The 25,368-nt window shown below is 36.9% G+C and overlaps 1 protein-coding gene across 10 annotated transcripts in view; it reads right to left on the bottom strand.

Annotated features, from left to right (window-relative positions):
• The window catches only part of CASK (calcium/calmodulin dependent serine protein kinase), a 185,411-nt gene that overhangs the window by 135,777 nt on the left and 24,266 nt on the right, over nt 1–25,368 (bottom strand). For all 10 annotated transcript variants that reach the window (XM_077781673.1, XM_077781677.1, XM_031507871.2 and 7 more), the window contains exon 2: nt 2,336–2,448. In XM_077781673.1, the coding sequence (XP_077637799.1) occupies nt 2,336–2,448 (113 nt within the window). The remainder of the gene's footprint in view (nt 1–2,335; nt 2,449–25,368) is intronic.

The following is a 25,368-nucleotide window of genomic DNA, read 5'->3' on the forward strand; positions in this document are numbered from 1 at the left end:
AGAGGGAACAATCACTTGCTTTGCCTTGCTGGCTGCACCTCTGCAATGCTCTGCTCTGCAGTTGGCTGCCTTTGCCACAAGAGTACACTGCTGACAAATAAAAATGAAGTTCTTACCCATCAACACATCATCCTATAGGGGTATTTACGTAAAAGCACTCAAGAACAAAGCCTTTTGAGATTTTATCTGAATGTGTGGAAGCATATTAGGACCTTTAGCTCTAAGCACTCTAGATATACGTGAATTAATGGAAGGAATTTTCATCAGCTCCCTCACATGCAGAATGTCCTGTTCTCCCACTCCTGTGCCTCAAAGAAAGACTGTAGGTGGAGAGTTATGCAAAAATAATCTTCAAGAGCAAATTGAACTTGCAGAGGTCAACATTCAAAAGAGTATCTCCAAGGGTTAATCTTATCACTTCATTACAGCTCACACCTTAACACAGTTTACAAACACAGCTTCCTCACAGGTATATTTACTTTATACTAATACCACCATGGTGGTTGCCCACCAACATGCTTAAAGAATGCCAGGTCAGAAATAAACAAACAAACAAAACCTTTAAACCCGTCCTAGAACCTAGATAGAGGTGCAAAAGACCACCCAACTAAAAAACAAGCCAAATGAAAAACAGAGGAAAAACAAAGAGTACAGAAGATGGAAAGGGTTTGTGAAAAATTCACATTCTTACGTTGAAGTAGGAACTTGTTCCACACTCACTTATACATCTATGTGTCTTTGTCTTAATATAACAAATCTAAGGCATAACAATTCAAAACCTTTAAGAAAACCAACCCCAAAACAAAGAAACCCAAACAACAATCCAAAACCACACAACAAAGCACCACTAAATCCAGAAAATGCTTGATTGTACCTCAATGATCTGCTACCTTGAATTAAAATTACAACAGTACAACAAAAGTGGAATTGGAAAAACTCCAGACTTCTTAATACACTCCCAAGCCTATTCTTTAGACCCAGGTAGAAATTGCAAACCATCCACATTTATCCTTTTTTCAGTTAATCTATTATTACTGTCGGCTTTTCTTTTCCTCCCGATGAGTCCCTTCTCTTTTGCCTATGACTTTTCCCTTTCAGAAATTCTTCATGGCCCCAAAATATTGAATTTTACTGTCATGGATCCAGAAAGGCAATATTCCACCAAAGGCAGAAATGTGTCCTATCATTAGCAGTTCAAATGAGATTTAGACAAAAAAGAATATGGACACAACTTATTTAAAAGGTATCAAATAATTTTAATAAACATTCAGTAGCTCAGAATGCAATGGTTTGGTGTAACTTTCCAAAACCATGATGGAGCTAATCAGAAGCTGAATATTGTGGAAAATGTGGTTTATATTTTGTTGTAGGGCTCAAAAAAAGAAACAGCAAGGATATTATTAAATGAAAATATCTGGCAAGATCTGTGATTTACCTTGTAAATCAAACCAGCCATTAGGGCTCAAGATACTGTTTGTTGTGAATACCAACAGAAGTCATTGACCCTTTTTGCTGAAGTTGGGTTCACAACGATTTCAGTGGCATCAGTGGAACTCCCCAAAAACGTTACTGTACAAAAGAATATGATTTCTAGAAAAAATATACAGGACACAAAGAACAGAGCAAGTGTCACTGAGTTGGCAATGCTCTTCTCCATGCAGGGTTAAAGAAGAACTTTATGCACACACAAGTTGTGTATTCAACTTGTAAAACTTGTTTTATAATTGTTTTACCCTAAAATAGGAAACATTCGAGAGTTACAGCCTTGTGTTTACACTGCAGCAGTTCCTGTAATCCTGACTACATGAAAAAAATATTTTCGGGTAATTTTGCACTTTCATAGCAAGTCTTCCCCCATTTATAGCAAATTATTTGCACTGTAGCAGGTCTGCAGCACTGCCTGTAATTCTGACTACATGAAAAAATAGTTTTATATAATTTTGCACTTTAATAGCATGTCTTCACCCATTTATAGCAAATGACTTGCTAACTCTAGACTAGCGAAAACAAAACCCATGTGCTCTTACTTTCATTCCTTGTATGCTTTTTTAACTCAGAACTACTCTTTTCTTTACAAAATTCACATTCTTAAGACAAAAAAATCCAAACAGAAATTGCTTAGAACTATCTTTCTAATATTTATGATCATCACTGAAAATATGTATTAGGAACTACTAAAGATTAGAAATGCAAGCACTAAGCTAATTTTGAGATATACAGCCTTGCTTTAAAACTTCTAGAAAGCACAAAACAAAGTATCATAAAGAGAGCAAACACAGGCTGACAAATCAAAAAAACCTGTCTGCTGGGAGTTTGCTTAATTATTAATTCTTACCTTCTGTGCTTAATCCAGGACTTGAAGTGAATTTTGCTACATCGACGATCTTCACAGCGAACTGCTGCCCCGTCTCCCGGTTGATGCATCGCCGCACGACGCTGAACGGACCCCTGCAACAGAGAAACCAGCCATGAACAACCATCCTCCTCCTCCTCACTGTGCCACAATGCCCTTCCCAACAAAGCTTTGATTCGTGCATTCAAGTGTAGTATTTACACAGAATATACCTCTTGTCCTGGCTGCCCATTAAATGTAAAATTAATGGTTCTGACTATAGACAGGTGTAAAGAATATCACTGAGTTCTGTATTTTCCTATATTAAAGACATATTCTCTAAACCTGCCCCTTTAGAAAGGCTATACTCTTAGAAACATTATGTAATATGGAACTGATATCATCATTATTAAATTTTAAGTGGACCTTATTTATATGCAAAATCCAAATTGGGGGGAAATAGAGGTGAGAAAGACATTCCTTCTTTCCATCCTAATATGAAAGGATAATGAACAATGACAAGACTAACAGAATTGTGAGCTGTTTCAGTTTGTCTGTTTTACACAAAATAGGCTTATTTCCAGTTTGGCATCACTAGATACAAACAACCTCCATTATAATACTTTGAAATTCCACAAAAACTCATGATTTTCTCTCATCTATGACACTTAGAGAAGGCTGGAAGTTACAGATGAAATGAAAAGACTGAAATTAGTTCAAACAAATGTCACTATTGCACTCAAATAAAAGAGAGTAGTTATTTTTCAAAATTGAATTTACATTTGCCAAAACATCACTTAGAACAATGACAACCTTTTAAAAACCACTGGCCACAAATATGTATTTTTGGAAACACCTTTTAGGAGACGATTTAAGTTTTTGGTGCCTTAACTTTAGTATGGAATATTCTGTTCAACGTTAATAACAACCAATACAATCAGTAAAGAGTGTATATCAAGCTTTCAAACATGAAATATTAATATGTTATGAAAACAGAATAGGATTGTTTCAAGAGTGCACTAGCTGTGGCATATCAATCCTTTTTTACTGCTACTTATTTAATGACAGACATGTGAGTTCTAAAGAAATCCATTCTGAAGTCTTCTCAAAAAGATGTGAGGGAAGAATTGAAGATGGAAAGAGCCTTTGTTCAGAAGTTTGTCTATTGAGTGAACATTCACCTGCTGAGTGAAATAAATGCTTTAATATAACTTGAAAGAAAAATTCTTCCATTCAAACAATGAACTGGAAGTCAGTTGACACATTTCTGAGCAATGGGATTGCAAAGCAACACCATTCTCAAAATAAAAGGCACCCTGAGGAAGCAGAAATGTCCCTCTGAGGGCACTTACAAACCTTAATAACTGGCTTTTGGTATTCCTTTACACACCAGATGATCTGAAGTGTGTTATTCATCACACTGCCAAAACCGTACTCACATAGCTAAAATCCAGGTTTTGTACTCTTTCAACATATAGCATACTTGTAAAGATTTATTGAAATAGAATTATTTCTGACTGAGAACATGAATACCAAAATTAGTCAACAAGTCCCAGTCTAAATATTCACAAGTAAGAAAGATATTTATTAGCACAACCATGGATACATGATGTACTCAGACAGAACAAGTTACTCAAGAAAATGCATGTTTGTTTTCGTTCTTTCCTTGCTCCAAACACACAATGAAATCCCCCAAACTGATGGCTATTTTCTCTTCTGAATCCACACCCCACTATTATCCAGTACTTGGTCTTTTACTAAAAATGACCACAGATATTTTAAAAAATATGATAGTAAGCCTCTAATACATAGAAATCCACTTTCATCATTAAATGAAAAAGGTTCAACCGACTTCATTTGGCATTGGAAGGATACAGCTATTGACTAAGAATCCTCCCTCCACATTTCAAAAAGTGATCTGCTATGAAAAAATTCCACTTTATACAGATCAGTGTCACCCTCTTATTCCAAGTTCCTGCTTCCTCTTTCAGCATTCAAAGTAAAATTGCTTTAAAACACTATAAATACATTTAGATTACAGTAATCTAAAAATATTTCAAAACCTAAACTGCAGCTTTGGAATAACATTGACAACACCTCCCTTCACTCCTAATTGTCATAAATCACTAGAAACCAAACACACTTTTCACTGCCATTGTTTCCTCCCCGCCTTCCCCTGCCAAGCCTTTCTGGATACATGAAATAATGCTTTTAACATATTCTGATATAAAAAGAGTAGACCACTGGAGGGCAGACACCTCACAAGACCATATCCTTACTTGCAGGCAGATCCCCAAATTCTGTAAATTCACCCAAGCTCTATGAATATCAATATTTCTGGCTGTTGACTGAGCTACTTTTAGATCTCCTAGTTTTGCCAAGCCTGGGCAGGAGAGCTTTTCCAGCCACCACAGTATGTGTATGTGCTTTGAGCAGGCAAAGAGAGTTGGAGGAATCATAAATCAAAAAGGAGCCTATAAACTGCAGTTCTGAGAGGATCAGATCTGTGTGTAACTCACCTTTATCTTGTACAACGATGCCCTGATTTCTCTTTCCATTGTCTATTAACATTTTGAAATCATGACTTGAGCAATTTCCTTCCTGCATATTAAATCTGGGATGAAAAATTTAGAGCATTTTATTCAGTTCTGTAACAGAAAAGGTACAGAGACACCCCTACATCTCAAAATTTATGGCCATATTGAAACTTCACTATGATTATGACAGAGGCTTCTCTACTTGGATTTAGGAATGTCAAAGACTCTTAAGTAAATGAAATGTGCTGTAAAGCACAGAATATAAGAATTGGGGTTGGAATCAAATGATCTTTAAAGTCCCTTCCAAACCAAACCATTTTATGACTCTATGAACTGAAGTGACACCCACAATTAACTCATTCTATTGAAACAATACAGCAATTTCATACAGAAATAAAAATACTTTAAAACATAACCTGAAGAAAGACTCAACTATTTATAAACCTCAGACTTCCAACTTTTTAAAAACACTCTCTCTATTGAACCTTTATTGATACTCAAGCTACACACAGCCTCAAAATAGTGTTAAGACACTACATTAGATGAATGCATCTCATGACAATAGCATCACAACAAAAGCTTGTATAGTCCAATTTTAGGAAATTTTAAACCACTCATGAGACATGCCCTGAACAATTAAGCAGACACCATCACTTCATGTGCAAAGTAACACAAAGGAACTTTTAAATAAATTATGGTTGCAGTTAGTCCTCTCCAGCTGCAATGGCACACAGCAAGTTTACAAATTAAGCTGTAACAGCCCACGGTGATGCTGTATAACCTGAGCTAGAAAACAAGAATCCCTGTTTCCCAGCACAAGAGCTTCAAACCTTATTTAGAAGCTGAGTAACAAAAGTCTTTCAGCCCACCCTGAGTCTCTGCACTGAAACCACCCAGCGAGGAAAGGAACCACAACAATTCATCTCTCAGCTGAGATGAGGAGCTGCAGATGGGAAATGTGTATCACATCCTTGCTAAATGACAATTTCTAAAGCTCATTTTGCCAACCCTGCAGCTCGAAATTTACAGATCTAAAGTACAGAGGTGACACAGACTGGGGAAGGAACAACTGTAACCCCAGACAGATTATCAAAGCTGTCAGAGATAGATAAGAGTGCTTATTTATTAAGAGTATCCGAGTTAAGTTGTATAAGACTTCATTTTCTAAGTCATACAAACTGTAATCATGTCATGTGCTGTATATTTAATTTCTCTCTGTGCTACCTTTAACAGACGTAACCTGAGCTTGCAAAATCTTTCCCTGCAGTCAGCTTGCACACCAGACACTACACCAGCTCAAGTGAGAATCCTTAAAACATGCAAGCAAGCCATAAGGACAGATGATTCCTTCACTGATATTTTATCAAGGTTGGTAGCAGCACACTCCAACACCTGGAACACTTCGAGTCCCACCTACAACATATGCCAAAATCCAAAATGTATGAACTTAAACTGAAGCTGGGATGCACGATGGGTTCTGCTGTCGTATGCAGATGGAAATCCAAATGTTACATTACTGAGGTTAGTGAGTACATATAGGCCAGGAAATGTGGATTGAAATGTTAAAGAGGCTGTCTCATGTCTTTTCATTAGTCCAAAATTTCAAATTAGCAGAGCAGGCCTGACGTAATCTTAACCCTACTGAAACTATTTTCTGATGGTAACTGTACTGTCTAGCACAGAGCAGCTCATTTTCCATCAGCTAGACACAAACTTGAAGAAAATCAATTATTAATTACTCTCTCCTTCAGGAGTACAACACCTGAATAAGAATAAAACCCTAAAACTTTGATAACATCAAAGCCTTTTTTATAATCTCTTTCACTTTAAATTATTTTACTTTGTGTGTCATTGGGACTTCAAGGACAACGATCATAAACTGATATATTGCAAAAAAATCTTTTTATACTACAATCTTGTCAGTTTATCTGTTCTGCTTCTTGTCTCCTTTCCTTCAATCCCTGGTGGTCTGCAAGAAGGAGAACTGGTTGTGGCTGGAATATACCACAGCCTGTTGCCTTCCCATGTCCTCAATGAAATGAGCTGACCTGTGGGAATGGAATTCCTGCAAACACACTTCCTGAACCCCTTTGCTTCAGAGCATCAAAATTTGAGATTTTGGATCATATCAGACCATCATGAACTTGCTCAACATCTCTTCCAAGTGAGTCCCAATTTTTTAAGGAACTTAATATAAAACAAGGTGTTTTGGCTCTTAAATTCTTTTTTCATTAAGTTAAAAAAAAAAAAAGTAAGAAACACAAGTTGAAGATTTTGACAGAAAAAACCCCAAATAATGAGCAATATGTCCTCCTTTAAAAAGGATCTTCCATTTAGAAGCAAAACGCCTGTCATTCCTTTTCCTTATTTAACAAGATTTATTAGTTAAGAATGTGAAACATGCAACACAGGTCTTAAAGTCACCTTAATTCAACATTTTAGATCAAGTGTTCAGATCAAGATCAGCATTTTCTAAAAAGTGTTTTGTTAGTTTGTTGCAATAAGATACCATACCAACACACATGAAAAAAGTCATTTATATCCTTTTTTTTTTTTCTTTTTTATATAAAGGATGTACATCTAAGCAGCAAACACTGCTTTATTAGCCACTAAGGTGACTAATACTTTCAAAACAATTGCATTCAAATTGATGACAATTACTGGGAAGAAAACAATTTGCTACTACATTTAAAGAGACAGATCTTTTTCCCTCTTTACTCATCCACTAAATTTATAACATATATTTGTTCTTTAACTTTCCCTTTGACTTCTATTGAACCTCTTTCAAAAATTAAGTATTCCCAAAATTAATTAAACCTCCAATTACTCACTGTATCAGCTCATTTACACATGGCACTGCAGCTTAAAATAGTGATTGAACCTTTCTCTGAAATAGCACTTCACATTAGAGGGCATCCACATTTAGAAAGCCATCCCTGGCAATGCTGGGTTGACACTTTTTGCTTTATTCTCAAAGGGAAATTTAAAATAATGCATTATGATGACTATGGCACAGAAGAACATTTGGGCTGAAGATCTGATACTTTGGAAAATTAGATATCCCAGTACAAGCCACAAAACTGAGTTCCCAGGCAGCAATATTTCTATCACATTCTATCTATTTCTACTTTTCAACAGCTCACATCTTTGAAATCAAGTCTATGTTTAAACTCAGCTTTTGGGTGAAACCTACAAAGAACAAAGCACAAGACAGAAGTTCACTGGATCTCACCCCAATATGAATATATATTCACAGATACTTTCTTATATTAATCCAAGTGGAAAAAAAAAGAATATCTAACACTAAATCTTAACTATTGCTTTCCATCCACAAGAAAACCAGAGAAGGAGCAGCACTCCAGTGCTTGTGAAAGGGAAATACTCCCCAAGAAAACCTTAGGGCATGCTTGGAATTTATGCAGCAAAAATTCAAATGCAGAAAAAATACTTACTCTCAATTTTAGAGATTTTCTGAAGTAGTTCAGAAGTGTATTTCCATGGTTTTGTCAGTATAAAACCAAAATACAGGCCAAAAGAGATTTCTTTTGCTGTCCTGGCTTTCATATCTCCAAACTAAAAGGGGGATAAACTATCCTTAAATTATGAGCCACCTCTACCAATAAAATGGTACGTTTGTAGTCTGATTTTTCTTCTTATCAAGCAAAAAAAATCACAATCGTTTTATCAGTCACTCTATATATCTACCAAATCTCTTAGGCATACATACATTATAAAGAAATGCTGGTATGTAAAAATATCTTTAATGTATCTGAAGTTTGTAAACAACTCTTCTTTTACAGTGACTGGCTGGGATATTGAGGGGATGGAACAGGAAGAACACTGAGATAAGATGGTTACTAAATTTGCTATTCTCTTACCATGAAATGAATATTTCAGCACCAGGCATCTACAACATTCTTCATACACAAAGGATTCAGAAAGTATTTTTATGATTACAAATACTTCATTCTCTGAATTCCACAATTACCTATTAACATTGACCTTACCCTTGTCAATTCTCCTATTTTATTCATAGAGTCACGAAAGGGTTTAAGCTGGAGGGTACTTCTGAAGGGATGTTCTTAATAAATTTTATCAGAACATGTACTTGCTGCTATCAAAAATGGTACTTCTATGGTTTGTTTTCTTTTTTTTTAAGAAAACAAACTATCGCCCTCTTCAAAAACAAGCATTTGCAAATAATTATTTAGCACACAGACAAGCAAAATCTGTTCTCAATAAATATTGTAGGAAGAGGTTTCATGGTGTTGAAAGAATTGCTCTGAATATTGCAGATGCAGCAGGTACAGAACGAGGTAACGCACTTTGTCCGGGCCTTTTGGACAAAGGTCCAAGAGGAGCTGCTGGGTGGCTTCCCAGGGGCCACATGGCACAGGAGGTCACAGCCAGCACCCCAAGGTCGTGTCTGGCTGGCACTGAAGTGTGGGGGCTGCTCCAGACAGAAGCTACAGCTGCTGACACAGAGCAGCCTCCACGAGCCTGTCCCCAGACCTTCCCCTCCTACTCCCCAGCTCATTCAAGGTCATTTCCTAGCAAAGGGTCAAGACCTCAAATTCAAGTAACTACTAAGTAGAACTTCTTAAGGAGTTCAAGGTCTTGGCTCCACAGACTCCCATACAGGACATGAGAAAGCACGACGTGAGCTACTGCTACTGTAAAGGTAAAAAAGGTAATGTTTTCTGACTCTAGCAGTTATAGTTTGCTAAAGGTGACAGTGGATTGGAGGGTGAAAGTGTCACCTCTCCAACAACACTGGATAAACAATTAGTTTATCAAATTTCTCTGTTCCTATGAAGGAATGTAAAAACAGTAAGTTATTTACAGAATGTGTGAGAAAGTTTGCTACAAGGATGTAAACTCAGAAGGTTTAGAAAATCTTAAAAAATCAGGATGACAGATTCCTTTCTTAGATATTTTCTTTCTTGATAGTATGTTTCCAAAGATTCCCTGCTAATTTGCTTTTCCTGCAATATTACACACTGGACACTCTTTTCACTTTCCTAGAACAGCATATAGGTCCAAAACTATGATTCCAGAATTAATCTTCAAGGAAGTGACTGATTCTCATTACCAGATGGAAGAAAGAAGGAACAAAAATTATTTTTAGGCATGTATGTACTAAGCATACACAGGTAAATGATGATACATTTCCCTGAGGAGTAAATAATTATGAGGATCTCAGAAAATTGAACTTTCCAATAACTTTTTTTGACTAGTTTTTTTAACTCTTGGTATGAAAGAAGAATCAAAATTGGTTCATAAAGCTGAAATGAAATATTCTGCTCCCTCAGCAATAAAGAACTGAAGAAACTGATGATGAATATAGCTTTCTCTCTGGTTCACCTTGAGGTAGATGAGAATCTATAGCTCACAAAAAGTGATTTTGGGCCAGTGAAGATTGGTATTGAAAGCACAGATTCTAGTACTTGAACAGGAGAGGGGATAAATAAGGAGACCTTTGTCCACTGATTAATTTCCAGTGAGTACTGGAATAAATGCATGGAATCAAAATCCTCAAAAATTTATTTTTACACTCAGACATCCTGTAACACTTCACAGAAAAACGTAAGATGCCAACAGCTGAATCAAAAGCATTAGCTAAAGAGTGCTCAGAAAAACTGATGCTGTTTAACAGACTCCTTTAATACCTGACCAAGTGTTTTGCCTCTTCCTTGCAGAGAAAAAGAACAGAACATCATGAGGAAGTGAACTAAAACAGAGGAAAAGAATGTAGAACTACTTTAGGTATTAAATCATTCAACAATGAGGAGAAAAGCAGCAAGAATGAACAAATGTGTCAGAAAAAGCGCTTCAATTACAGGAACAAAAGGGAGTATGTTAAAAAAAGCTTTGCCTTCAAAAGAAGAGATGTTGTAGAGCACCTTCTGGCTCAGCTCATCAGATAGAGATGATGATCACTATTTTTCTTTTTTCCATTCTGAGAACTTTTTTATCCCATTCATGTGTCCCACAGCCTTGTTCCATCCCAGGCTGTGGCCTCACCAGTATTTCTTCAGCAGAGCACTGGCCAAGCCAGCAGCCCCTCTGGCTACTGCATCATCCCAGAACAGCCTGGGCATGGTTACACTCAAATCAAAGGAGAAACTGAAACTACTCTAAAGACCCCAAAATTCTCCCTTTTTTTACTGTGTTGTTTTTCAGTCAGGGCAGATGCTTGGTTTGGCTTAAAGCACAGCTGTGCAAAGAGCTGTGTACAGACAGTCAGACCCAGGAAGGACAGCTGGGACGGGAGGTGTTCCAGCAGCACTGCTGCTGCTAAAGCTGAGCCTTGTCTCAGACCCCAGAGATCTTTCACAGGCTCCTACAGCCCCCCCGTGGCACCTGTAACACTCCTTCACACCTGCACTCGTGCAAGGAAGCAAAGGAACTGATCTGCCAGCCTTGGGTAAATCCACACACAGCTGCCTCCACTGTGTTATCTGTGCTGCAACTACAACTGCTTTGTCTGCACGCAGCACGCACAGCAAGATGAGTAATAGTAACAGGAATATGTCAGCCACCACTGTTGCCAAAAACTCCTTCATGAAATTACACCCTCAGGTGAATGTAGATGCATTAACTGCTCCCTGCACCATCTCTCCCCCTGCATTCTGGTTATGTTTTAGACTTCCCCTTTATGACTTTTAATGTCCACTTTAAATCTATTAGTCCTGCTAACAAAACTGACCTTACATACTATTTCCTCTACTCTCTTTCATAGATCTATGCAAGCCTAACAAAACACTTTTTTTTTTTTAATGACAGTGTCTCTCATTTCAGAATATCTTCCTAGTGCCTGTTCCACTTCTAATTTTTCTTAACAAAAGTAACCAGAACTGTGAGTAGAACTCCCAAAGAGGACTTAGCAAGAGTCTGCACAATGCTAACAATATTTTCTTCTCTGCTGGAAATACGGTGCCTGGTACACAGTCCTGTACTTGCCTTGTTGACACACAGGTCATTGAGCCATTCAGTATAACTATGTTCTTCTGCTGAGCTGTTGACACTCAGCCAGCCTCTGCCCACCCCACAGGCTGTTACTACTTTTTCCATTTTCAAGTGGTGAGTCCTCTTTTAGAAGTTCATGATTTCCACTACTAAAGTCCTTTCTGGATGGTGTCCAGGTCCTCCTCTGCAGTATCCTCAAATGTTTCCTTGATACTTTAATGTAATAGTACTGTTCAATTTAGCACTTTTTAATTTTAAAATAACCTGACAGACATCTAATTCAAAACTGGCCAATGACAAACGTTCATTTTTACACTATTTCCATTCGGAATGCCCTGTGTTAATTTCTTCTTTAATCCAATACAGACTACTTAGATTTATCATATTGCTATCCTTCTGTTTGTTTTAAAAAACGCCCCCAACTCAAAGTACAAGAGGGAAGTGAGAGAGAAGCACTGGAACATCTGATTCATAGAAGTGTTTTTTCCATTGCCTGAAATACACCAGCACTAATTCAGCTGCCCGAACACTACTGCTTTACCAAATCAAAAGCTTCCTACAGGTTCACTACAAAGGACAAAGGTACATCTAACTTGCATAGGCCACTACAGAAGTGGAGAAGAAACAAAACATTTTTAATGGAAATAACCTTATTTAAACATTGCTATTATGTCTGTGATAACATATGACAATTCCTCAAAACTGAAAATGTATCACCTTTATATTGTATTATATGCAAAAAAATCAGCATTTCTTTAAGGGCCTCTCTGTTCCCTGTATTTAACTAACAAAAAAAAAAAAAACCTCCCATTTAATTTGCTATCACTACACAGTAAAGTCTAAAACCTGAAAAACAGCGATGGTCAAACAAAACAATATTCTCATACCACACACAGAACTAAACAGAATTTACTCTGATAGCCAGTTCAATCAAAATTGCTTTCTGTGTAGCTCAGTATTCTTGTTTAAAAAAAACACCAATAAAAGCAACCCAAACCAAACAACTCAGTTCAGTCTGGCTGTCACTAACAATCACAGGCTCAGAGATATTTTTTTATGTGCATACCAATTCACAAGACTCTTTGGAAGCAATAAAGAGAAGTTATTGAGGCCAGTAAGAGAAACCAAGTTTCTAAGCAAGAAAGTTCTCCATTGCAGCACTGATCAGTAAAATTGCCTGAAACATCTTGATCCAGACAGAATTTCCTGTACTTCTTACAGGAGTGTGGCCTTTGAACTGCCAAACACATTCATGTGCTAAGAAAAGGAAAAGTATCCTGAAAAGAAAGTCTGTCTTGTGTGTTTCAAAATGATTAAATTTCATAAGTTGTCATCAAAATTACATATGAAATGATGGAAAGCATAAATACTTGAGGTTTTCTTTAAAAAACGTTGGAAGACTTCCAGTATTTCAGAAATTGAATTTACTACTCAAATAATCAGCCTTTAGGGTCATTTATAACATTTTAAATTATGGAAGGCTTATGGGATTTATTAAGAACATTCAGCTGAATATTGGGAAAAACTTTCTGGTTATGGTATTTATAGAAGGTTGTTGAATTCTCTTTCCAGGGGAGAAATGAATGAACTCTGACCTCTTAAGGTCTGAAGTTTTCAACAGTGTACTGAAATGAAAAACCTGTCACAGATGAGGAAAATTAAATTTTTCTATCTGGATCTCTTTGGTTTCTGAACAGCAGTTTCTTGAATTTTTACATATGTAATGCATATAAACTACTGTCTGAAGTCATGGTATTTTTTCCTGGTTTAGTTTTTTTTTTTTAAATTTTAAACTAGATTATATATTTTTTTAAATAATATATTTCAACAGTCTAGGAATCTCTATGAGAAAAACATTAGTCTGTACACCATCTGTATTAGTTCATCCTTTTCCTGCATTAAAGTAAGTTAATTTTTAGTAGTTTATTTAGAGTTGGACTCAATGATCCCTATGGGTCCCTTCCAAATCAGAATATTGTGATTCTGGGAAATTTAATCTCTCTTGCTAAATTCAAAAACTAAACTAAAACTATTATATGGGTCTACAATTCTTGGGAAAAGCTAATGAAGCTACTAGAAAATCTTTGAAACTGAAAAGAACTATTTACCTAAATAAATATCTGGATGGTAACAAATACCCTCCCCTAAGTATTTAAACATAAAATACCAGCTTTCTGTAAAACAAATGTTCATGAATTGTAAATTCACCTCTTCTCTCCATGTGCCAAATTAAAGTTTAAGGTCTCTCCTTAGCAAAATCTTGTCATCATGAAGACTCAGCCATAGAGAATCTCTCATATTAACTGCAGGACAATTATTCCTGTGTGAACTATAACCACCTACATGACAATTATTAGTACACATGCAGCACAATGCATTACATGATCATTTCACAACTCCTTTATTAAAAAACCCACAATGTTTTCTAATGGCTAAACATTTAGCAGAACTGTTAACTGAAACAAATTTAGTTTAAATAAAGCCTTTATTTAAAAGCCACATAAAATAGAAAATATTTCTCCTTTTTTTTTTCCCCATTACAAAAAGGGAAAGCTGCCTGGATGAATTTCCCAGTGAGCTCTGAGCACAGCTGTACTGAAGTTTGTGCCAGAACCACTCTGAGGAAAGCACAGGGTGCCAGGAGAGGACAAGGGTTCTACTACTGCTTTTCAAAAATGACCAAACAACAAATTACTCCTGGAAATACAAAAGGCAGGAATCAGAGTATTGACTCCATTAGTGCACAACCAAATAAAGTGCTCATGCTGAAACATCCCACACTCCTGCAAGTGATTACCTGACCTTTGGGACACTGACAAAAATAGGGAGCTGAATGGTCCAGGTCAGGAACAGCATCTGACTTTTCACCAGGTGCCAGCTGCCCTTTATTTATGTTCAAGGACTGAATAGTGAAATGAGGCAGCCAAACAACACCTTGGATCTATGAGCAGATCTCAGTTTGTTTCCTTATTTTCTCACACCAAAAAGCAAAAAGTCGAAGTATTCTTTCAGTCATGTCACTTCAAATTCAAATTAAACCAAAAGTGATTTCACCTGAAGTGAAAAATGCTGTGGTTCCTCATTTAGACCACAGAATCAAATTCCTTCCCTAAATTACTGTCTCAAAGCACCAAACCACCTGTGCACCAATGTTCTTAAAATGAAACAAAATTTAAAATATCCAGAAGAATTAGGAGACTGTTCACTAAGAAACTTGCTGCTGCCTGAGACATTCCCAGGCATTGCTCACTTGGCTGCCACAGGCAGCTGGTGCTGCTGTCACTGGAAAGGAGCCCAGCAGCAGAAATGCAGCTTCCAGCTTTGTTCCAGGCTACATACACATGGAGAAATAAGCACAAATCCACACCAACTTCCCTGGCAGTAAAAAGGCAAAACCAGAGAATTCAACTACTCCTCTGGTTTGAATGACAGCTCATTCTTGAAGCTATGAAGAATCCCAAGTAATCAAAAAGTAGGGTTACAAATATGAACAAAGCCAGGATTTAGAAGTGCCAGTTGCGTTCGAATTAACAGTATATACCTACACTATGGAACCCTACCATAGCAGCCTGCTGTTTTATATTAGAAATTGCATTGAAAATTCAAGTCTAACCATATTTTTAGATGAAGGCTACACAAAACAGAACCAGAAGTTAACTGCTAAGAAAGGCAACATTTAGGAAAAGTGGATGAGGAGAAATGCGCTGGCAGTTGAAGACGGGGGAGAGGGAAATGGGATGAAGAAATCAAATTATCATACTATATTTTCTTCATTATGCTTCCCTAGTCAAAACAATTTGAAGAGGGGAAAAAAAGAGAAAGACAAGTGCTATAGACTGCAGAAAATACACAGCATTGCTCAACCACACAACACAACTCCCTGTTGGCATGCTTTTCAAATAACTACACAACACTGCTTGTAAAGATGTAAAAATATAAATACCCAACACCCAATACTTTGTGTGATGCATGTGAAAGTGAAAACCAAAACCCAACCACAACCAACCTCCAAAACTTTTAAGAAAGCTTATGAAACACCCATCCAGCACTTTTTTGAGTCAGTAACTGGGCAACTGTTAATGCAGTTGAAGTTGACACCAAGGTTTAATTTGGCCTTTAGGAACACAAGACCAACTTTGATAGCTAAGGCCTGTTAGGAAGGGACAGGTTCCACAAAATGAGGGCAAAGCAGTTGTGCCAACAGCATAATCACCCTGGAAAAGGAGCATCTTACACTTCTGTGCTGTTGTGGGCTGGGGAGAGTTAATTTTCTTCATAGTAGTTAATATGGGACTATGTTTTCAGACTGAGAGGGAAATAAGGACCAAAGCATAATGTCTCACCACCCTCACTGCAAACAATGTCCAATTTTAACCTACTCCAGTTTTAAACTGTTGCACACACTGTTGTCACCATAGGCCTATAAAAAGTCTCTTTCCATTTTATAATCCCCTCTAAAGTACTGAAAGGCCACAATAGGGTCTCCCTGGTGCCTTCTTCAGGATGAACAACCTCAACTCCCTTGGCAGCAGAGGTGACCCAGTCCTCTGGGTATCCTCGTGTCCATCAGCCCCACATCTGGGGATCCAGAGCTGGAATCAGCACTGCAGGTGAGCTCTCCCCTGATACACTCCCTCCAACAAGTTACGGCTTCACTGGAACCTCAGCAATCCCCTGAAGGTTGAAAATTGATTGGGTGATAGTACTAAAGTAAGTTTCAAAAAAAATGAACATGTGATAATATATTTAAAGCAGTAGCTCCTGCACACCATGAGAAATTACTATACTAAATTCCCTGGTAAAACTGCTCTAATATTCAAAACTCATTCAAAACAACAGCAATTTCAAGGAGATACCCAAGCCAGATTTAGCCTTTCCGAGAGTTGAATTTTTTAAAATATATATTGGCATAGATATATATGATGTATATATTCACACCCCAAGCCTTCCCTCATATATGCACGCATAATTAAAATGTGATACAGCAAAGCAAATCTCAAATCTCTTGCAAGCATTTTAAAATCTGCTTTTCTTTTCTGAAAATTAAATGTATCTGAGACTGCATTACTGGGCCATCATTAAGTAGCTCAGATCATTCTTCCATATTTTAATTTTACTGAAGTTCCTATTCTTCAAAGACCAAGCATGCAAGATACCAGACCAAGTTATTGCCTTCTGAACAAAAATCAAACAAAAAAAGCCTGATACAACCATAGTAAGTTTTCAGTTTCATTTACTCTTGCATAAAATGTACATCTGATGTAACAATTTCCCCTACCTTAGATATTTTCATTATTATAGCACACCAGCACAAAAAATGTCTTACACAATGGGTCAACAATGAAAAAAAAAAAAAACAAACAGTAATTTAAATGATATTAAATGTGATAGTGCCTGGATGCTTTTATCAACAATGTAGTGCTTATCAGACAGCAAATAGAGCCTTCCTGTAAGAATTAGAGTTGAGCAAAACTCAGCAGTCACAGACTTTAGTTGACTAAAAGAGAATTGCTCATGTCCTTGAGCACATCGAGATTTAACTTCACAGAACAGCAAAAACCCAATTCAGCAGGATTGACTTTGATACCCCATCAGCTGCTAGAAGCTCTTTCATTAGAGATCTGTGTTCACCCATTAGCTAAAATCTACATATTAGTGCAAATAGAAAAACAAGGACAGACTTTTCTTCAGAAAAGTTAGAGAAGTCAAATCCCAATGAAAGTGTAAACTCAGTGCTCTGCTGAAATCCACCATTCTTCCTGACAATCACTGATGTGTAATTTGCAGAAATCACTATCTTTAGCACATGGAAAGCTCCACTACTGCAAACTGCAAGCTAAAGTGCTACATAAGGAGCTCATTCCAGTTTTGTGAACTTTATATTCATGATCTATAATAAAGAGTTTCTTAAGTCCAGCACAGAGCTGCATTTTTGGTTAGAATGCAGAGTTATGTCCCATCTTCTCTGTTTGCCTATCAATCTTTCCCATCTATTGACAAAGGTTTAGCTTCAGATCACAATCTAACAACAGACAGTCCTACACAAATATTTTAATCAATATTTTTATGTTGTGCATCAGATCTTTATCTGGGAACAACAGGCCCTGAATTTAAGTTAAAAGAAAATTCCTCTACAGACAGTGGAAGTGAATAGAATGACACATTTAAAATGCTGACTATTTGCAACAGCTGAATTACTTAAATACACAGGCATAATTTAACAAAAAAAAACAAAAAACAAAAAAAAAAAAAAAAAAAAAAAACAAAAAAAACCCCCCAAAAAAACCCCAAAAAAAGAAGTTATCTGAGTACCACAAAAAGTCTCATTTCCAAAGTTTGTACAAAAAAGATGTGCTAAAGGCTTTGAAAACTGGTTGTGAGCTCACATTGATAAGCACGGATATCCATAAGAGCTCATTGTAGGTATGCAATGATATCTGGAATTCATGTCCCCCTGTGGCTAAACCCCTGGTATCAGCTACAGAAGGAAATTACAGGGGACATCTTTCCTTCACCTCTCAGCTCTCCAGGAGCTGTGAGTGAAATGCAGAGCCACAGGACCATGCCATCTACCAAAATGACATGGGAGAGCTCCTACCTTAATTTTTTAAAATTCCCCTAAAAACCTGCAAAGATCTTAAAAGTCACATCACATCCCGCCTAAAAACTGCTCTACTGAGACCAAATAAGGCCAGTTTGGGAGAAGAAAAAAGCAATTTATAAAGTTCTTCATTTGGAATTCAAGTAGTACTGCGATAGCAACAGAGAAAAAGGTAATTCTGTATTTTTGTGTACACTAGCAAAGAAATACAGATATCACAAATTTATCAACATAGAAAATACAAATGGATGAGGCTCCTTTTCTCAGAGCATTTTAGTCTTCTGCTGTTTGCAAAAAGTTATGCTGAAAGTTATGAAAACAACTAGAGCTGCCAACACAGCAACAGATGAGATACCTGCCTGGACTTTCTTCGTATTAGAACTTTGTAGTAAGCTCTTGAAATTCTTCTTCTCTCCATGGTCATGAAGCTTAACATGACACTTTTTTGGTTGTCCTCCTTGTAGAACTCAAAACTACCATATTTTCTTGAAATCTTTAGATATAAATTCCTTTAGTAGCTAATTCAGGATGCCTCACTTATGAAGGCACTTCCTACATGCAAGAGCTACAGTTTCAGGATATGTTTTTTCCATCATATTTGTAATACAATTAAACAGTTATCCTGAAAGCACTAAAAAATCTAAATTAGTCACAGGTTATCAACTGCAGTTCCTGGAAATGCATTGCTTTCCATTTTAAGCTGCCTCTGCCTCGCACAGAGCATCTTTCTTTGCACCTTAAGATCAACACAGGCCACACCAAAGCACTTGAACATTATGGCTGTGGCTAAATGACAAAGTTAAATGCACAGAACAAAGCTAAAGGCACAAAAACTTTCACACTGCATCTGAACAGAAGTCTTGCAAGGCTGGCTGCTTTCCTAGCAACCTTCTTTCCCAGGAACACCCAGGGAGCAGGTTGTGCATTGGACAGACTGTAGGAGCAGATGTCCTCAATGCATTAAAATAACAAACAGAACACAAATTTACTTAAAAAGAAAAGTATAAACATTTTCGTGCATGCCTTAGAGTAATTTAAATGTAATTTAGGCACCGTTTTGGGTCAAAACCAAAATACCACAAAAAAAAAAAAAAAAAAAAAAAAAACAACCAACAAAAAACCAAAAACCTATTACTTAACATGAATTTCCAGCACAAGCAGAGAGCTTTTCACTCTTATGTACCTCCTTTGCACGCAAGCAGATTATTTTGGCCAGACTTCAATGACTTTTTTCTGTGCTCTGCTGCACCTCTGGACATTTTACAAGAGTAGAAAAGTTGGGGAAATGCCAAAAGTGACTCCAGCTGCCACCTGGACTATGGCTGGGTGGGTGCTTTAAGAAGAACTATTATACAGGTAATCAGGAAATGAGGAAATCCTGTCCTTCCACTTCTGCCAAGTTCCTCCTATCAACCTGGGAAAAGGTGTGGGCACAGGGGTGAGACAGGCAAGAAATGGACCCAGTGAAAAACAACCTATCAAAAAGAACTGGGCTTTTATGGCTCGGTTTTCTTCTGGCCCCTGGAAGGGATCACCTCCTTCAGAATCAGATGTTGCTGCAATCAGCTTGAAACAAGGAAAGGAGAGTGTAACTTGAGTTAGGACAAAAGATTGTTAGCAGAATCAGACAAACAAAAAAAAAATTTGAAAAATTTTATTTACAATACAGAGAAGAGAGGCTTCTCTTTTAAACTGATACTCTTCTATTTTACACTATTTTAAATTGCACTAAGATTATTTCAGCCAGAAGCTTAATTATAAAAAAAGCTAATATCTTACTCATATGAAAGTAAAATTCACATCCCATGACTTTTCTATCAAAAGCTGATTCACTTTTGCCTAAATTTTAGATTCAAAGAGCTAACCTATTAATCAAAAATACATCTAAATTAGGTGAGCATCACAGGATACAAAATGCTGAAACAAAACCTTTTTGCTCTTCCTACTATTAAAAATCCTAAAATTTTAATGTTTTAGTATACAAACAGATGATCACTAAAAAGCAGCTCTCCAAAACATGTATTTCACTATCAATTAGATAACCCACACTGCACTTCTGTAATTATGCAGGTTCAGGGGTGATTTTAGGCATAACACCTATCTGAAAAAATCTCACAAGTCACAAGCCAAAAAGAAAATAATTTTATGTGAGCACTATTTGGCAGACTTCCCAATATGTACATATAAACAAGTTCCTAAATTATGTGCACAAACCCCTTCTTTTAGAACAGAACCAACTATTTAAAGCAATCCAGTGTTATTTCCCACCGATTTTAGGCCAGCTGCATTTTCCACATTTGTTTTTTAACTGTAAAGTTCATTTCTCAGGTGGGAAATGACCTCTGGAGGCTATTTGGCCAAGTCCAGCTCCAGCAGGACCTCCTAGAGCCAACTGCCCAGGAGCCTGTCCAGTGACTTCTGAGTATCTCCAACAATCCAGAATCTCCCTTGGCAGTATGTGCCAGGGCTTGGGAGCCCTCACAGTTAAAAAAGTGTTTCCTGGTGCTCACTGCATCTGGTCCTGTCCTGGGCACCACTGGGAAGAGCCTGGCTCTGTCCTTTGAACCCTCTCTTCAGGTAATTGTACAGCAGTGAGATCCTTCCTGAGCCTCCCCTTCTCCAGGCTCAACAGTAATGTCGCAAGATTTACACAATATAATGCACAGTACATTAAGCCACAATGTTTTGTTCTACTAACAGGACTCATTAAATTGTCTCTTCACATCTGTGCTGATGTCACTCCATCAAGTTTGGGTGAATCTTGACACACAACACAAACAACATCTAGGCTGTTACAAATCAAAAAACACATTAAGGTTGGATGATCAAGAGACTTAATTCAAAACAGCACTTGTGACCTGAGAAAAAAAGAAAAACCAGCAATGGAGACACACCCATACTGCAGGTCTACTGATTTTAAACAATATTTCTGTGTAGAAATCTAAATCTCACTTGTAATAGAGAAATACACATCACATACTTCAAAACAACCTAAACTGCAATCAGAAAGGGATTAACACTGTTACATCTTTTTTGTACATTTGTTCTTGGGGAAAGATAGGCTCATTTTCAAGTACTAGATGGGTACATTTTGGAGTGTTTAAAAATGCTTTGAGAAAGGCCAGAGAAGTCACATGGTTTACACAGTTCTGATAAAGCCCCATGTTAATAGCCATCCTCCTCTCAAACACCTTCAAGAACTAAACTATGATATATGACGTGACTGGAAACATTAAGTCATACCAGTGTTAGGCAGACATCTGGAAAAGAGAGTAACTAAAAAGAAAAACTATCAGACAAATGAAAAAATTTAACACATATTAAAAATATAATTGCTTCCCTTTGAAGAATTAATATTAAGAAGTGACTGAAGAGTTCAATTTGCTCTTTATCAAATTTACATTGCATAATTGATCTCTTGATTTTCCTTTTATTTTTCTGAATTCACAAAATGAATGCTAAATTAACATCACCATTTCAATGCTTTGGCAGCAATCTCCTAAAAACACTACTAGGAGACACACCATATAACCTATGGGCAGAAATAGTTACACTCCTTTTCACATTGCCAGTATTATTGGAACTTATTTCCAGGCTCATTTTAGGATCACAGGCATATGCCTTAGATTGTAATATACAGTTGGAACACCTTGAGGGCAAGATGCATGTAACTTGTATCTAAACTAGCCATATTCACTGCATGAGTATTAAAACACAGATATATTAAGAAAGTTACTTTCATTGGCTCATATTCTCAGTACTAGTTAATAATGGCACTATGTTGGTAACTGTTGTGGGTTAACCCAGCAAGAAGCAAACACAGGCACTCACTCCCCAGCCCCAGTGGGATGGGAGAGAGGAAAAAGGAAAGTTGTGGGTTGAGATGAAGGCAGTTGAATAGGATAGAAGCAAAAGGGGAAATTAGTATTAATAACAACATTATAATATTTTTTTAAATTATTATTACAAGCCAAACAAGTGATGCACAATGCAAGTGCTCCCTCCTGCTGGCTGATGTCCATCAGCCCAAGCAGCAGCCTCTGGTTGCCTTCCCCCCTCTAGTTTATACCCTGAGCATCCTACATGGTCTGGGATATCCTTTGGGTCAGTTGTCCTGGCTGTGTCCCCTCCCAGCCCCTGTGCAGCCCCAGCCTCTCCCTGCTGGGATGGGCTGAGGACCAAAAGGACTCGACTCCCTGGAGAGCTGCTCAGCAACAACTTAACAGCAATATCCCAAATCCCAAACACTGCACTGTACTGAGCACTGGGAGGAAAATTATCCCAGCTGAAAGCAGGACAGTGACCAATGCAGAAAGATTTCCAAAAATAACACTCTAGAAAGTGGGATTTGTTGAGCTGTACACTACAGAAGTGTGTAGAAGTTTTGGTCACAGGCACTGCTGCTCAAGCTACAGACTTGATGTGCTTTTTTTTCCCACCTCAGTTAACATCAGGATGTAAGAATCTGCTAGCAAAAGAGATGTTTCAGCTAGCAAGCAACTTCAGTATCTGCCACAAAACCAACAAAATCAGTACACATTCATTCTTTCCTTCAGTTTGAAGAGGCAGACTCAAAAGCAAAGAGCAAGCTGCTGTAACCAGTACTTGGAACAAAAGGTATTGCACTGAATGCTTGATCAGCTTTGAACTGCAGAGTACTAGAATACTCTAGTATTATACAGATAATACTAGAAACAGAGTAATGTTAGATATTAGAGATTCAAAACACAGACCTGTTTTGCTAGTAAAATCAATAAGCCAAGTTTGCTAGATATAACATTTCTCAATTTATTAGTATTGCCAGGGCACAACTTTTATTTAAAACAATGCAACTCACTGAAAGGATTTTTTATAATGAAAATGTCAACTCTAAGTTATAGTCAAACAACCTTGAGATAGATGATATTTACTTCTATGTATTTAGAAGAGACAACACAGAATTCTATTTGAGCAAGATGTAACTCAATTTATCCAAAGAATGTGAACTGCAGGCGTAAATCAAGCCATAGTCCAGAAATGGTGAAATCTCTTAAATGTCCATATACCTGAATTGCAGTCCTGCTACTTATCTGAATAACAGACATAGTGCTACCAGTATTAAAGAAATAAAACAAATACTTGTAGCAATACTGTAATATGTCCATGCCATAATAGCTATGGAAGAACAGTGTCTGCAGGAAGAAGTTATGCAAGTTTTACTCATACAGGTTGAAAAACCATGTAGACAATACTTCCTCTAATGAGTTCTGACAGTAGAGTTTAATGTAACTCTAATCCCATAACAACATGCATTTTTACAGATTGCATTCCAATTCTGTTAGAATATTTTATCATGAACAAGCAGCAATTCTAAAAATATCCCAACATACACACAAAGTCTAAGGCCAAAATCCTTGTTCCAACTATTAAAAATGCCAGGAAACCAGTAGTTTTGTCTCAGAAATAAAATTAAGTAGCTCTCACTCACAAAATTTCACAGACAGAAATGATTACATTAAATGACACAAAGAGGGGCACTCTCTCCTATGGCCCAATTTGAACCATCTGTCAGTGCATGGACACGCTAGAAAAGCCACACACAAAAGAGGAGTTTAGAGAACAGGAGTCTGCTTATCTAACACAGAAAATAAGATGCTACTCTGAACAGTCACAACAAAATAGAGCCCCTTGAAGAGCTATGTATTTTAATTTGAGATACACTGAAAACTAAATACATGGAACTAAATTCTGTTCATATTCCTTATGGTCACCTAATTCACTTAATATTATTTCATTACTTGAACCACTGCAGAGCTTCTGTAAACACATAATGTGCCTCTTCAACAAGAAATGCAGACTAGCTTGGGAGGGTTGGATTTGGTGTGTATTTGTGAGGTTTTGTTTTGTTGTATTTTTTTTTTGGTTCAGTTTTGCTGTGTTTTTGTTTTGTTCTGTTTTAAAATTCTTTTTGTTGTGTTGTGTTTTAAAATTCTTTTTATTTGGTCACAGTTTGTACACAGGACAAACTTTTTGCTTTTAGAAAAAAAAAAGCATTATTACTTTGAGATCTATTTTAGCCATTGAAGACGATGTATGGAGTTCAGTTTATTTTAATAAACACTAGTAGTACAGAAATTTTTTATGGCATGCAATAAAGTTACCTGGAAATTGTACAGGAATTCCACAGGTACTTTAATGATCATTAGCTCTTTGGTACATATTCACATCTAGTTTTATGCAGTATCCCAAATTATTCTTCAGTTTTGAACAGAAAGATTAACAGAGCCATAAGGAATATAAGAAAAGCAATTACAGGAAGAGTTATAAAGAAGAAAAATTCAGAGTTAAGGAAGTAGTTACAAAAGTTGTCATTGTGTCTAACTTACACCATTGTGCTTGCAATCAAAAACAGTAACACTGTTAGTTTATAATAAAGAATCACTGCACACTGAAAGCTGATTTGGAAAATATTTCATTTCTTTTTGCACTTAATTGAAAATGGTCTCACCATTCATAAGCAGCATCTGCTCAGGCCACAACCGTGGGTTTAGAGAACCTTAAACACAAAAAATAAAACCACTAACCTTACTGTCCAAGGACTATGCTATAAGGCATTACCACACACAGGACACACAGGACAAACCCACTTAAATAAGTTACACTATTTCCAAAACCACAGACTCTGATTAATTATAACACTCATTTGCCTCTGCTAGTGATGCTCCTTGTCAAGAATCTCTCAGACACAGAGGTACAAAGAGCTCCCAAGACCATGCAAGGATGCAATGAGAAATGTTGATTTTTCTCCATAATGTTATAAGATGGACCTTGTGATAAATTTATATATGTTTTTCTAAGAGACAGATTAGATCCTCTATAAATTGTGTTTATCTGCATACACAGTACACATGACAATCACAGCTTTAGAATACTGTGCTTGGAGATATCAA

The sequence above is a fragment of the Lonchura striata genome, chromosome 2 (assembly GCF_046129695.1).
Source record: "Lonchura striata isolate bLonStr1 chromosome 2, bLonStr1.mat, whole genome shotgun sequence".
NCBI lineage: Eukaryota > Metazoa > Chordata > Aves > Passeriformes > Estrildidae > Lonchura > Lonchura striata.